Raw genomic sequence first — 15114 nt, forward strand, 5'->3', positions numbered from 1 at the left:
GGAGAGGTGGAAAATGTGACAGGAAAGATTGAGAGAACAGGCGCGCGCCGGGACAACACCGTCCGCCGAAGCGACGACGCAGGCTGTAAACTGCGCGATGTCAGAGGACGTTAAAGAACCCCAGGTGGTCTAAATTTCCGGAGCCCTTCACTACGGCGTCCCTCATAGCCTGAGTCGCTTTGGGACGTTAAACCCCTATAAACCATTAAAAAAAAAAAAACGGTCGCAGGTAGTACTGCTTCACTTGATATCTGAAGTAATACAACAAAAACACAAGAATCCTGAAATTCCTCTGAGCCTCACTAGAGCACCTATAGACAGATGTCCTGTAGCCTCGGTGACGATGGGTAACGCAGGGTGACGATGGGCCCGGCCGGCAGGACACGCAGCATGCATGTCCAGTCATGGACAATAGTTTGCGGGATGCGGATTTGCGGGAAAAAAATTATTTCTGCGCAGCCTCAGTAGACACGCAGGTTGTATTTTTGTAGCAGATGTAGCACGCATGTCTCCTCGTGCTCCTATGCATTTCCATGGTCTGCTATGCTTGACCTCCCCACAATAAATTTTTTTCCGCGAATTCGCATCCCGCAAACTTTTGTCCATGACTGTACATTCATGAAGAACACACGGTGGCTGATAATTTTCTTCTTGAGTAGTAAATACAGAGTTTTGGCGCAGGCTAGTCTCAGATTACTCATTTTGTCAGTATGTGGCAGGCTTTGCCTTTTGGCACAGTTGGTGCATCAATCACATCACTACTGGTGCTGACTCGTTTCCACTTATGTGTAGGTGTGGCTCAGAACGGGGGGCTTATTAAGGCGATCGAGTAGCATGGACGGTGTGGCAGCGTCCCCTCACCACTCAAACCTTTTGCAGCTGTACACAGCGATGTGGCAGAGCCAATCTTCCCAAGCCTGCCTTGCGCACACCCACGTGAATGCTGGTGGTCTGGAACAGCCGGGAGCGTAAAATGTGCGAGTGAATATGGTATGTATCGCTGCACATTGCAGCAACTACAAGACCAGTAAAGCAAGCAGAACAACACACTGTATTTGTCTGAATTTCTCTTTACTTACATATCATACTACAATCGTCCAGCATTGATGGGGACACCATTTTAGGCCACTTATATATGTGCACTTTTGAAATCCTGGACATATTTACAACAAATGGGAGTTACACATCTCTGTTTATGACACCACTTACAAGAGATGGCTGGATACAGCGTGTCCACCATAAAATTCCTGATGATGACTTTTAAAACCAAGATATCCCACATAGCGTGGTCGTGATGCACAACATCTTGCGTTGTTAAATTTGTGCTGATGTGATGGTCTGATGGTCTTTTGTGTGCCATTTTCTCAACTGTGAACATTGGCTTACACTTTTCTCTCAAAAGCTTGTACTTAGTACATGACACAAGAAAGTGTCGACACTTGAGATCGAATGCTTTTGATGACAACAGTTGTCTAATTACAAAAGGCATACAAGTTGGCAAAGGCAGAACAAAGCCCTGCCCACGGTCGAAACTGCACAAGTGCTCAACAGGTACTGGCAGCCTCGACACGTTACATGCACCAGTTCTTTGATGACTTAACTATGTGATCTCCCAGCCACTAAACCAATCACTTCTGCAGCAGTCACCACCACCACCACCAGATATTATTGGCTGAAGAAACACTCACTAGCTTTCGAGGACAGAGTCACGAAATGAGGAAGAGCCGTCCCTGCACAGTTCAAACTACGACACCCAACTGCACAGTTAACTGTTGCAGTGCTAACCACCCTCGCCACCCACGGAATTCCAGCTCAGCATCAGGAAACAGCATCATGTCACTACAGTCTTTGCATGCACGACATTTCCACTCCAAAGCAGCATTACGCAAGTGCCAAAGAAAGAGGCAGGTCATTAGGGAAGCAGCTATGCGAAATGCTCAATTCCAATGCTGCATGTAAGAAAAAGAGAAGGAAAGAATGTAAGAATTCTAAAACCACAGCTTGACGCGGGTCAGTCCAATGGTGAAGAAGGATGCTCATGTGTGAGAGACAATGGGATTTGGGTCAGGCAGTGAAAAACTTCTGTGCACATGCGGTAACTTTACACCAAATAAGTTGTGATGAGAATCCCACAGCTTCGCACTAGCAGCATCATGTACAGACCGACACTTTGTGCTGGCACCATAACAGTGCCCTCAGTAGTTGGGTTTGCCTCAAGTTGTAAGACATGCTCACCGGCAGGTGAGATAAAAGAGAGCATGAGGGGAAAAAAAAAACAAGCAGAGAGCAATTTAAAAGTCAGTATCTTACATGTGTGCAGCAGAAGCCTCTCCTTCAGCAGCCTATCCCGAGAGTCCAAGCTAGTTGAGTGTTAAGAGAAAATAAAGGCAGCATGCAGTGAAGTACCGTCAATCAAAACCGTACAGTCTCTTCATCACAAATGCGAATGAAAGGGTTTTCTTAAAACCTAAGCCCCTCAAAGACGGTTGGCAAGCGCCTGTGGCACCATTGTCTTTGGGCACAAGGATGGCTACGGAAGGAGGGACGGGAGAATAAGGAAAAAAAAAAAGGGGGGGGCGTTCCCTGACCATGATTCTTTGCGACTTAAAGCACGAGAGAGGCTTTGAGAGATTCTAATCTTGGGACGGCACAGGCTTCATCTCGTGGCTGGGCTGGTCTCCGTCCCACTGCTGTGGTGGCACCTCACCGGTGGGCAGTGCGCCCGGGAACACTGGCTGTCCCAGGGGTGGCATGGCGGCGAACGGTGGCTTCGAAGGGGGTGGGCCGCAGAGGAACGGTGCCTGTTGAGGCAGCGGAGGCATCACCGATGGATGATGCGGCATGCTGTGCGGTGGTACCGGCCTTGGTCCAAGGAAGCTGCCAGGCTCTTGGCCGTGCGGAGGCGGAGGAGGCAGGCCGGGAGGCCACGATGATGGAATGGTGTGCCTCGGTGGGGGGCCAATGGGCTGCTGTGGGGAACGAAAGTAGTTGGCACTGATCACGAGCGTTAACCGAGTAATAATTTGTTCCGAGCTAACTGTGACAATCCCACTTCACCTTGTGCCTACAGCACACAATTCCAGATATGTCCTGCCATGGGTGACTGCTGATGCCTTTGTTGAAGTATGATTAGACTAGGACCTGTGTGTGGGAAGTAGTAAGAGAATATGTCTACTTAGGGCAGGTAGTGACCGCAGATCCGGATCATGAGAGGGAAATAACTAGAAGAATAAGAATGGGGTGGAGCACATATGGCAGGTTCTCTCAGATCATGAATAGTAGCTTACCAATATCCCTGAAGAGAAAAGTATACAACAGCTGTATCCTACCGGTACTCACCTATGGGGCAGAAACGTGGAGGCTAACAAAGAGGGTTCAGCTTAAGTTGAGAACAACGCAGCGAGCTATGGAAAGGAAAATGATAGGTGTAACGTTAAGAGATCGAAAGCGGGCGGAGTGGGTGAGGGAACAAATGCGGGTTAATGACATCTTAGTTGAAATCAAGAGGAAGAAATGGGCTTGGGCAGGGCATGTAATGCGAAGGCAAGATAACCGCTGGTCCTTAAGGGTAACGGAGTGGATTCCAAGAGAAAGCAAACATAGCAGGGGACGGCAGAAAGTTAGGTGGGCGGATGAGATTGAGAAGTTTGCGGGGATACAGTGGCAGCAATTGACAAAGGACAGGGTTAATTGGAGAGACATGGGAGAGGCCTTTGCCCTGCAGTGGGTGTAGTCAGGCTGATGATGATGATGATGATGATGATGTGTGTGGGTGGGCAGATCTACAAAAAAAAAAAATAAGACTCCACCTTTCTAGCATCACAGATTAATCCACCCAAGAGAGGTACAGCAAAGGCCAGGCCGAAGAATGGCTTTAGAGTTTGTGTACTACAACAATTATGTTTCAATTTCACCGCATTGTTATCTTGAAATGAATTTTTCTAGCACCCATGAAGGACAACGGAAAAGAAATAGACACAACTTTTGCTAGACATCAACACCAGAGAAGTCCTCGCCACAAAAGATCCAACAAAGCTGGCAAGAACAAGTGGCAGGCCTACAAACAGCAGACCACCCAATAGAAACTTCAACAACAGTCAGACAGAGTCTTATAAAAGAGGTCAAGGCAGGTCAGGCAATGGAAAAAGGTGGCAGTGCAGACCATGTGAAGAAAAGACATGAGGCGGTACCTTACTGGCACTGCGCTTTTCACTGCCGGAAGAGGTCCCAGGAAAATGTGGCGTCGGGGTTGCTTTTTCTACTCTAACTAAGCTGGAAAAGCTTTGCCCGAGGGTGAACCAATCCAGAATGGACCGTGCCTACTTGAAGGAGCAAGACACCAGGTTTGTTGCCTGCACTACAAATGTGGGGTACTAGGTGCTACCCAATGTAAATAGAATACTTGCATATATGTAGCACTTCTCTCCCCCCATCCTTTCTCGCTGTCTCCTCACCTCTTTCATTTCGTTTCTCCAGCCTGCCTGCTATCCTTCTATTTCGGCTGCCCCAGCTCAGGTGCTTCCAGTAGCGGTGGCAGATGCCAGGGCTAGAAAAAAATCTTTTCCTTCCTTTTAATTATTGCAGCGATCGCTACATTACACCAGGTTTTCGCCTCTTCACCGTCACCGCACTTTGAGCCGTGGCCGCACTGTGACGTCACACTACGGGCCTCGATTCTCCAGCAACTCGGCTGGTCGCGGTCGCCGCGCGGCCACTGTTTCTGCCGTTGGGCGCTCGCTGCGCCCTCTGTATATGTCACACCCCGCGCTCCGCAGCTGTGACAACTGGGAGTACTGAAGGGGAGAGCTCGAGGGGGAGAGTTGAGGCCACAGTATGGATGGTGATAAGTCGGCCAGCCTGAAGGAGGCCAGGGATCGCCGTAGAAATGAAGTGAAGAGGAGACAGTGCGCTGAAACGACTCAAGAGGACCGTGCGCTGTCTAAACCGAGTGGGGGAGGAGTGGAGAGGGGGAGAGAGCGAATCCATGTCCAGGGATGAAGATGAAGAAGGAACGTCCAGCGAAACGGAGCGGCGAAAGACTAACTTTGTAATTTGACTGAGCGAGTTCCACTCGGCCAGCTGTAGCTATCGCGTCACTCCAGGTTTAACCAGAGCTAAACCACAGCCAATTTTTATTTTAATACACCACTACTACTACTACTAAACCACTACCACTACAGTCAAGCCCACTTATAACAATATTCAAGTGCCATGGAAATGCCATTGTTATATCCAATAATTGTTATAACAGGGTTGTGCCGAAAAAAAGAAAAGATGACAAACTTCCCCGCATTTATTTGCAGTAAATACCCGGAGGGGTTTGATTGTTCTAATGCCTGTAAAAGCTCGTAATTCGAACTTCAGGGAACTGGAACAATGTTCACCGTTCACCGATGACCAAAGCACCACCATCACTGCGCCACCGGGAGCTTCGCGCACCTCCACGTCACACGAATCAAGCAGTCTTCCCGGAAGTGATTCTTATGGGAAATTCAAGAAGCATGCAGAACTAAGGGTGCGGTGACAGCTGACAAGAGAAAAACCACGCTGGCTGCATGCGCGCGCACTGCACCGATTGGGGGTACGCATGGCGCGCGTAGCCAATGCAGCAATGCAGCAGCTCTCCTGACGCGATGACGCCTGCCTCTTTTGCTTTCGTGGTGTTGCTGCGCCAGCTTAGTCCATTGGTCGGCCCCCCACGTGCGCGCTTTTGTGTTGTAAGCATGGTTTTGCTGGTGTGGTTGTAGCATTTCCTTCTTTTTTTTTCTATAATGGTTGACACTCAAGTACCAGATTTAATTGTTATAACCAATAATGTGCCCTGACAGCATTGCTATAAGCAGTTTATTTTACTTTAGACACATGGCAAAGCTGATGGTGCCATGACTGACCATTTTTATATCCAATATATTGTTATAACCAGTATTGTTATAAGTGGGCTTGACTGTACTACTAATGAGAGAGGATGCTAACTGAGCAGCCACCTGGGCAGGTTGAAAATCTGGCGCCTATGGCACTGAGGACCTCCTGCGATTATTGCCTCTGAATGGCCTTCAATGCTCTGGGAAGCGCGTCATACTTGCCTCACGTTGCATGCCACTCGGAACCAAGAGAAACACGTTTGTAGAGAGCCGTGACGAGTGACGTGCACTATGGCGAGCTACAGCAGAACTAGTCATTAGTTCATGGAATGGTTCACGGCATGATCTGTGGGCCCTACAAGTGGTTTTGGTGATGTGCAGTGTGGGGCGGTGTGACGACAGCATGACTGATTCAAATGCAAGCTATTATCGTCACCTGTGAGTGGCACATGATGCAGGGCAAAATCTGCAAATTTTCAAGTCGAGTTCATCTCAGTACAGTGATTTTTTGTTAAGTTTACCAATATTTCAGACTGCTCGCATCCCGCTGAGTCCGAAAAATCAGACGGCTGTTATACCGGTTGAAGTACTGGCCTGCTGCGGGTCAGCATTAGAGCTGCTTCCACACTCACCCAATGGCCATAGCGCCCCATGTCCTGTGGTGCCTGTCCCGGCTGCTGCTGCTGCTGCATCTGGAACATCAGGGCCTGGACGTCAGGGTGGGGAGGCGTCTGTCCATTGGCACCGGGAAACGGGGGCGGCCGCAGGGGTGGTGGCGCCATGAATGCCGTGGGTGGCACACCCATGGGCGGAGCAAAGCAACGGGGGGCAGGTCCCATCTGAAGCTGTGCCCCCATCATGTCCTGCAGCGCCCTCTGGAGCTGTGCCTGTGCAACCCCAGGTGGTGCAACGCCATGTGGTGGTGGCGGGGCTTCCGAGGGTAGCCCTGGGTGACCTGGATTGACGTAAAGAAAGCAGTCCTCTCTGTTTAAATTCCAACTGCAGCAACTCAGCTATTGCATTGTGCATGTGGTATACAGCCACTGCTACTTCTTTGCCTCCATCATCGTCATCATCATCAGCCTGACTACGCCCACTGCAGGGCAGAGGCCTCTCCCATGGCTCTCCAATTAATCCTGTCCTTTGCCAGTTGTGGCCACTGTATTCCTGCAAACTTCTTAATCTCATCCACCCCCCTAACTTTCTGCCGCCCCCTGCTACGTTTGCTTTCTTTTGGAATCCACTCCGTTACCCTTAAAGGTGCACTGAAGAGATTCTGAACATGTCTTTTTGCCGCGGGAACTCGATCCACACGTTCCTAGCATTCTTAGAAACAGTGACTTATTGCCGCCCTGTGTGGCCGATTTCCCTAATTAAAACGAATTAACGTCCGGCTCCCGCCTTTCTTTTTGAATTCTGCCTCGTACGGTGGGCGGAGTCGACCAATGCGTGGAGCGCCTTTCACCCAGTCCCGTGGAGGCTTTGCTTTCGCTTTATTTTGTTTTTTAGGTTTCCATGAATAAATAGTTTCAATCGCAGCTAATATAGCCGCAAAATAAGCCCGAAGAAATAAAAATACGCGCGGACTATTTGCTACTACGGACTACTACGTATTACTCCGCCGATGGCAGAGCGGCAAGCCGCCACGGGACTGGGTGAAAGGCGCTCCACGCGTCGGTCGACTCCGCCCACCGTACGAGGCAGAATTCAAAAATAAAGGCGGGAGCCGGACGTTAATTCGATTTAATTGGGGAAATCGGCCACACAGGGCAGTAAATCGCAGTTTCTAAGAAAGCTCGAAACGTGTAGATCGAGTTCCCGCGGCAAAAAGACAAGTTCAGATTCCTCTTCAGTGCATCTTTAAGGACCACCGGTTATCTTGCCTTTGCATTACATGCCTTGCCCAAGCCCATGGAATGAAAAAAAAAAAAAAAGTTTAACATTTCTGGGAAAACAAAATCCAAAAGTGTACAAATACCGTACATCCGTAATGAACTTCCAGTGTTCAAGCCCAAATGATGCACCATGTTTTGCTTTCTAGGAGGTCAATTTTTCCAGTGCACTTGCATCGTGCTCCCTGCTACAATCATTTTTCATGCATGAAGACTACGCTTCAAAGGGTATCAATGCCTCACTACATGTGTGACCTTGTGCAAATGTTTCCACCAATTCAATGACGGCAATTGCGGAGGAGACAGCACAGACCTCTGAGAATTCGTGAACAACTGACTCTCGACTTTGGCCTGGTTCTCCTGCCAGTACCCCGCGTTCGCTTAATGTCAAAGCTAGAAAACTCACTGGACGTGCATGCACCAGGGTCAACAGCCTAACCAGCTCCCGGGCTACATCCAACCCTCCACTGGTCACATCACAAGCAGACAATTACAGCTAACGCCCAGACAAATGGTGTTAGCCCCAATGTCTCCACTGTCATATAGAAACTGTTCGCAGCAGAGAGAAGCCGTTCCGTCTCACGCACTTCTGTGCCCATCCACGAGCTGCTTTAAAGTTTTCCGAGGGTTTTCCCATCAGCTGAGGAAAGACTCTAGTATTCCAGCAGATCAGCTCGACACTGCTTCCCATGAGGCGGGTGCGCTGCTCACTTGCAAAGTCCGCCACCTTTTGCTCCAGTTCGACGGAACGACCACAGGGAGGCCCACAAAAGCCTTTGTAGTCAGGCTCACATTTAAGAACAACCTTCTGCAGCAGATGCCACCGATGGATGTGTTTGACTCATTCACACCCAGTCGTCTAGCTGCCTCAAGATTTCCGAGCTCTTCAGCTATCAGGATTGCCTTCCTCTTAAGGGGGGACACTGGTCTTGAAAAGAAAATTTTATTAATTTAGTCATAGTTATGAAATTTTCAGGGCACATGTATTTTTGTGCATTGATTCTAGATATGTCATTTAATTTCATGTAAAACAATTCCTTGAGCACTTATGCACATTTTATGCAAGTATTTTGCGGAGAGTTTTGAAGAAAATTTGCTGCGGGAAACTCGCTGAAATGTATGTCATTGGGTTCTCTTGACGCCAAGGAATACAATAAGGGTAACATTATCATCCTGGCTATCATAGAACTTAGGGTACTGAAGCTGCCACTTCAGAAACAGGAATACACACTTTTCTTCCATTTCTGAAACGACAACTTCAAAACTCTATAAATTAAGTTCTATGATAGGCAGGAAGACAATTTCACCCTTATTGTATTCCTTGGCATCAAGAGAACCCAATGGCGTACATTTCAGCGAGTTTCCCGCAGCAAATTTTCTTCAAAACTCTCCACAAAATACTAGCATAAAAAGTGCATAAGTGCTCAAGGAATTGTTTTACATGAAATTAAATGACATATTTAGAATCAGCACACAAAAATACATATTCCCTGAAGATTTCGTAACTGTGACTTCATTAATAAAAATTGTTTCTTCAAGACCAGTGTCCCCCCTTAAAGGGATACTGAGGCGGTTTTCGAATCAGCTAACCTTCTAGGGTTTTGAAGTAGTGTCATTGCTGATCACGTCTGTGAAATTATTTTTTCGATTTTGGCTAAAATAGTGGCGCAATAACCAATTAAAAACGCGATGTTTAAATTTCCCGCGCCCCGTGCGAGCGCAGGAGAGGGGAACAGCGGAGAGGGAAACCTCGTCCATGTCGGCCAGCGTGACGTCATGTTGAGGAGCCGGGGATGCTTCGGCGCACCCGAGCGCACTTTCAGCGCGCGTTGTTTCTTGTGCTACATGCGTTGTTCCTCGTACTGCGTGCGTTGTGACGTACAAAGCGTGTCAGCCGACCTTGAGAATCAGATTCAACAGGTACTACTCTGCGTTCGTGTCCACGAACAACTACGGCCGCGACTGTGTCGTCTTCCACTGTTTTCCGCAAGATCACAAGCTCGCAGCGCAACCGCTCGCTGCTGTGACGAAGAATTCAAGCCGACTAAAGCAAGCTTACTCTGCTCGAAACACTTTCGTAAGAGCGGCTACAGGCAGAGCTTGTCCTAGTGTGATCTCTGGAGATTTCTGTCGAAAAGGCGCGGCTGAACCATGACACAGTTCCATCGATTTCCTCGCGCATAAGAGGCGTGTCACCATTCCGAAGAAGCGCCTCTTTTAAAAGTAGAAACATGCTCACTTAGCCCCTGAAGAAACCTTATAGAGGCTTAAGCATGTGTCGCTCTCCTCAGCTTAGGTGCAGCCAGACCACCTGAGACATGCTCAGCAAGGCTCGGTTAGTGATTTTATACTCGGTTCGACGTGTCCAAGCAAGCAAGCAAGCAAGCAAGCAAGCAAGCAAGCAAGCAGAGCAAAGCACAATAAAGCAAAGCAAGCAAGCATCGAAGCTCTTCATATGCGGCATCTCGTTTAATCCTAGCTAAGCAATTAAAATGAAAGCGTTCGACGTTGATTTCGGATGCAAATTTATGAGAGAAATGAATGCCAACCGAGTTTTTGCAAAAAAACACCGCAACCTTACTCGGTTTCTTCATCAAGTTGTGGCAGTGGGCGAGTTGCAGCTAGCTTGGCTTTTAAACACACATATAGTTGGCAACTACTTCACTGAACCTAAACTGCAAATCTAGGAAGGGCGAACGTTTCCGAGGCTTCGATTAATATTTTCTGGCATCTGCTGAATGCGCCAGGAGTGAAGCGTATTTGTGCGCGTATTTGGCTTGGTTTCCAGCGCACCATGATGGCGTCACTATCTTGTGGTCACATGCCTCGCAGTGCTTGGCCACTGCGCTTCGCTAATTTTGACACCAACTTTGTGCTCCTTCATCGCTTCCTTGAAATACTTTCTTGCCCCAACCTGCAACGCCGGGTACTGAGAACAGGATTTTTTGTACACAGTGCTTTGGGCCTTTTCTTTAAAATGACGCTCTTCCGGGCGAGCCAGGAGGCGTCCGGTGGTGGTAATTGACTTGAGTATTGTTCGCACCCCTTCCTTTCCGAGAATACGAGCCGAGGTTGTGCTGGCACCTTTTACGCATGGTCTGCATCGCGTCTTTGACGCTGGCGTATGCTTGTGCTAGGCATAGAATTTTTTGCTTGTGTCTTTTTTGGTTTCAGGCGATACGTGGAATGAGCAAACTGTAGTATCCTTTTCTTCGGTGGTCAGTAAAAAAAAAATAGTCGCCGTATTCGCTTTTACAACGACACGGAAAGCTGCGATCTGCCCTCAACGCAGCGCCGGATCCGCATCGGCAGCTTCTCCAGTCCTCAAAGTGACGTCACGACCTCTCTTGACCAATCACGGGCGGCGCCGCGCCGCGCGGCGTGCTCCGCGGCACAGGCCGCATATTTCGGCTAAAAAAGGCAATTCGCGCTTGTTTTTGCCTTATTTGGATGCGATATTCCAGTATACAGCATGAAAAACTATAGGATGCCGCTGCCAGCCCGATTTTCAGAAAAAGTGCTTCAGTCTCCCTTTAAAACGAGCGCCATACTGAGCATGTGTTGCCGCCGTGTGAATTGCAGCAACAGTCAAAACGTTCACACCGCGAACGATGCCATATGTAAAGAACATGACTCCATGACGAGACAGGTACAGAATTCCAAACAATACAAAGAGCGATGTTTTGACTTTGGATGAATTGGGATCTGGCTTCGATGGTACTCAATTTGCCAGCATAACATTGCAAAACTGCAGAAACCGAAATTGAGCTGTGACTGCTTCAAAATGGTTGTACCGCGGCACTGCTTTAGGGCAAGTGAATTGTGGTATTCGATTATAACATAAGAGACAAAATTCTTGAAAAAATACAGCACTACCACATTCAGCAAATACAGCGGCTAGGATCGAGTGGCACAACTTCTAAAAATGTCTTTCTTTAATTTTATCATGCGGTTAAAGACAGATCTAAAGCTCCACATCAAGCAGTGGGCTTACTTTCGGGCGGTGCACTCTGCTGCTGTTGCTGAGGCTGATGCTGGCGATGAGAGAGCTGCAGTTGGTCATCCGAAGCACGGTTCCTAGAATGACGCTGCTGATCATCCAACACGCAGTCTCTGGCGTGGTGCTGTTGATCATCCGCCATGTGACCCCTGACGTGACGCTGCTGGTCGTCCAGCGCGTGACCTCCGATACGGCGCTGCTGATCGTCCAGCATGCGACCTCTGGTGTGACGCTGCTGGTCATCTGATGCACGACCTCTGCCGTGGTGCTGCTGTTCGTCCATCAAGTGGCCTCTGGGCTGGTACGTGGGCCCACCCCGTCCCCTCCTCGGCTGGGGGTTCATCTGCGACAGCTGCTGGAACTGCGCCTGACGGTTTCTTGGCCCACCCCTGCAACCAGCAGTGGCAACATCCGGTTACCCACAAATCCCCCACTGTACACGAACCATGCGGTAGTCATCATCATCATCAGCCTGACTACGCCCACTGCAGGGCAAAGGCCTCTCCCATGCCTCTCTGATTAACCCTGTCCTTTGCCAGTTGTGTCCACTGTATCCCCATATACTTCTTAATCTCATCCACCCACCTAACTTTCTGCCGTCCCCTGCTATGTTTGCTTTCTCTTGGAATCCACTCCGTTACCCTAAAGGACCATCGGTTATCTTGCCTTCACATTACATGTCCTGCCCAAGCCCATTTCTTTCTCGTGATTTCGAGCAGGATGTCATTAAACCGCGTTTGTTCCCTGAACCACCTTGCCCTCTTCCTGTCTCAACTTTAACCTATCATATTCCTTTCCATAGCTATCTGCGTTGTTCTTAACTTGAACCATTTTCGTTCAAACCCCGCAGGTGAGTACCGGTAAGATCCAGCTGTTGTATACTTTTATCTTGAGTAATAATGGTAAACTGCTATTCATGACCTCAGAGAACGTGCCATACGCACTCCACCCCATTCTTATTCTTCTAGTTATTTCCCTCTCATGATCCGGATCTGCGGTCACTACCTGCCCTACCAGTTACCCACAAATCCCCTACTGTACATGAACCATGTGGTATAGTATGTGGTGTTTACCATTCTGAAGCGATATATGGGACTATGAGGGATGCCGTAATGGAGTACTTTGGTTATTAACCCTTTGCGGCAGAGCGTCTTTGACTATGCATGCGGCTTGTGACTTTCAAACTTTTTTCTTTTGAAGAGTCTAGTGCTGTCTTCACAAAGTCAGTGATGCTAGTTACATTTTAAATATCTGCTGAACAGAATGACAGGGCCATTTCGTGCCCAGATGAAAGCATTGCTTTTAAAAAATGAGAAATAAAGACGTACATCGGTAGGTTCTACAGTGTGTCTAGGAAGTGCGGTCTGGTGCTGCAACTCTTTTCTTCTCTCATGCCGTGGAATGCTTCAAAAACGGCACAGCAGCTGATTTTTCGTTGCTTAAGCTGCTTCGGATAATAAATAAATAATTAACTGAGCATAAATGTGTGTGTCTGTTTTTTTTTTTTAAGAATAGGACTGACATTCCGTGAATGTGGAAGTGAGTGGTGTGTGTGAATTCGTAAAGTTTTTTTGAGCCATTCATGTTATTTTCGTGGAATAAGATGTACAAAATACTATACACACACAAATTTTCATCAATAGAACCTAATACATGTCTGAAGGATTAAATTAGACCATCTGGGGTTTTCTGACGTGCGCTGGCAACACACAGTGCATGGGCACCTTTCGCATATTGTCTCTATAGAAACATCGAAGTTATGATCTCGGAATCAACAGCCAAACGCCAAAGCCAAAGAACCACCACAATGGGTTGTCCAAAGATCAGCAACTGTCTGTAAGAGTATCAATTACAAAGGCAGTTCCAAATGCCACATGAAGTCCAGACAATCTACAATCTGGCAGAAGCGCGCTTGGCTCTGGTGCTTGACCACAGTTTTTCTGACACCTCTTCGTGTGGCCTTGCATGTTTATATGCATTCAGTGAGCACATGTTCTAAATTAAGGACTGCCCTAACTGGGACAGCAATCTTTCATGCAATTTTAGAACATAGGGCAGTGAAAAACATCGTTAACTCGCCCAATATGGCAGGTCCGCTCACTGCCATCTTGTCAGTCGACCTGTTCAACTGAAGCGCTGTTGAGGGCTTAATGGTAGTTCGCACTCCTATGTAACACCATTCAAAAGCTGCTCAGTTCAACTGCCAGTCAACTGAACTGTTGTTGAAAATGCCCGAGAATTAGAGGTATACATCTCTTTCCATGCAGGCTATGAATGAGAAAGAAAGGTAGGAGAAAGGACCCCTCGCATCAGAGCAACGATGCAGTCTGTACAAGTCCACTTAACGGGCTTCAACACAAATAGAAAGGCTATACTCTGAATGACAGACAAAAGTGCTTTCTGCAAACCTTGTTTCAACCTCCGAGTCACTTGGCCACGCCAGCTGTAGCCTATTAATTTAATAAATATGGTTCATTACTGTTTTGACTCTGAAGCACAACTCACTAGTCTATCATTAAAATCTTGTTAATCTGAGCCCCATTAATTCGTCAAACCAGCTAATTTGAACAGGCTTCCGAAGGAAGGCTGCGTCTAGGAATAACCAGCACGGCAAGTAGACATCAAATAGCCTTACTGAAACCTGGATTGCATGCTGCAGAATTGCCCGCGCACCTCTGACACACATGCAATGGCGGGCATGAAGGAAACCAGACAGCGCCATCTCCGAGAATTGTTCGACCGCATAGTTTCGGTTTGGCTTTACTGAGCTTCACGCCAGTCTGCGGTGATGGTGGCAATCGGGCACGCATCAGCCAGCCAAATGAGCCCAGCTGTGTTTCGTTTAGGACACTGATCTACACCGCTGCACATTTCCCTCGCTCGCTCCCATCAACGCGGTGCTTCCAGTACGCAGAAACTGTACGCTCGTCACATGCAGTTAGCTCTTTGTGCGGTGAAGCCTCCTTACAAGGGACGCAGCTGCTAGTAAGGGAGCTACACCACTACACATCCCGCCGTGAAGGATGCCGGGGAGGTCGTTATGATTTTGCAGCAGTTCTGCCTCGACACTTTTGACAGAGTACATGTAATAAACCACTGATGGAAATGTGAGAAATATTCATTGTCGCACTCTTCTCATCTCAAAAGCAGGCGACCATTACCCACTCTTTCACCAAATAAATTGGCTGTGATGCAAGCGGTTCTTGTCAGTTTTTTTTCCGGGGTCATTCAATAATTCGAACTTTGGATAAACAGAACATTTCTTGCGGTCCTTTGAAGTTTGAATACACAAGCTTTTACTGTATTTCTATGTACCACACAAACAATATGTGACAGGAAAAAGAAGCCTGCACAAGAGGAG

General features: G+C 48.0%; 1 protein-coding gene across 11 annotated transcripts in view; it reads right to left on the reverse strand.

Moving 5' to 3' along the window:
* Positions 1-1050: 1050 nt before the first annotated feature.
* The window catches only part of LOC149365858 (terminal uridylyltransferase 7-like), a 50369-nt gene continuing 36305 nt past the window's right edge, over positions 1051-15114 (reverse strand). For 9 of the 11 annotated variants that reach the window (XM_089546877.1, XM_089546840.1, XM_089546870.1 and 6 more), the window contains exons 26-28: positions 11748-12142; positions 6494-6816; positions 1051-2969 (exon numbers count right to left, since the gene is read on the reverse strand). In XM_089546877.1, coding sequence (XP_089403003.1) covers positions 2634-2969; positions 6494-6816; positions 11748-12142 — 1054 coding nt within the window. In that variant the 3' untranslated portion in view covers positions 1051-2633. The remainder of the gene's footprint in view (positions 2970-6493; positions 6817-11747; positions 12143-15114) is intronic. The other 2 variants (XM_089546897.1, XM_089546862.1) reach the window with 1 other exon arrangement.

This window comes from Amblyomma mixtum, chromosome 1, assembly GCF_055824585.1.
Source record: "Amblyomma mixtum isolate Tamu chromosome 1, ASM5582458v1, whole genome shotgun sequence".
Taxonomy (NCBI): domain Eukaryota; kingdom Metazoa; phylum Arthropoda; class Arachnida; order Ixodida; family Ixodidae; genus Amblyomma; species Amblyomma mixtum.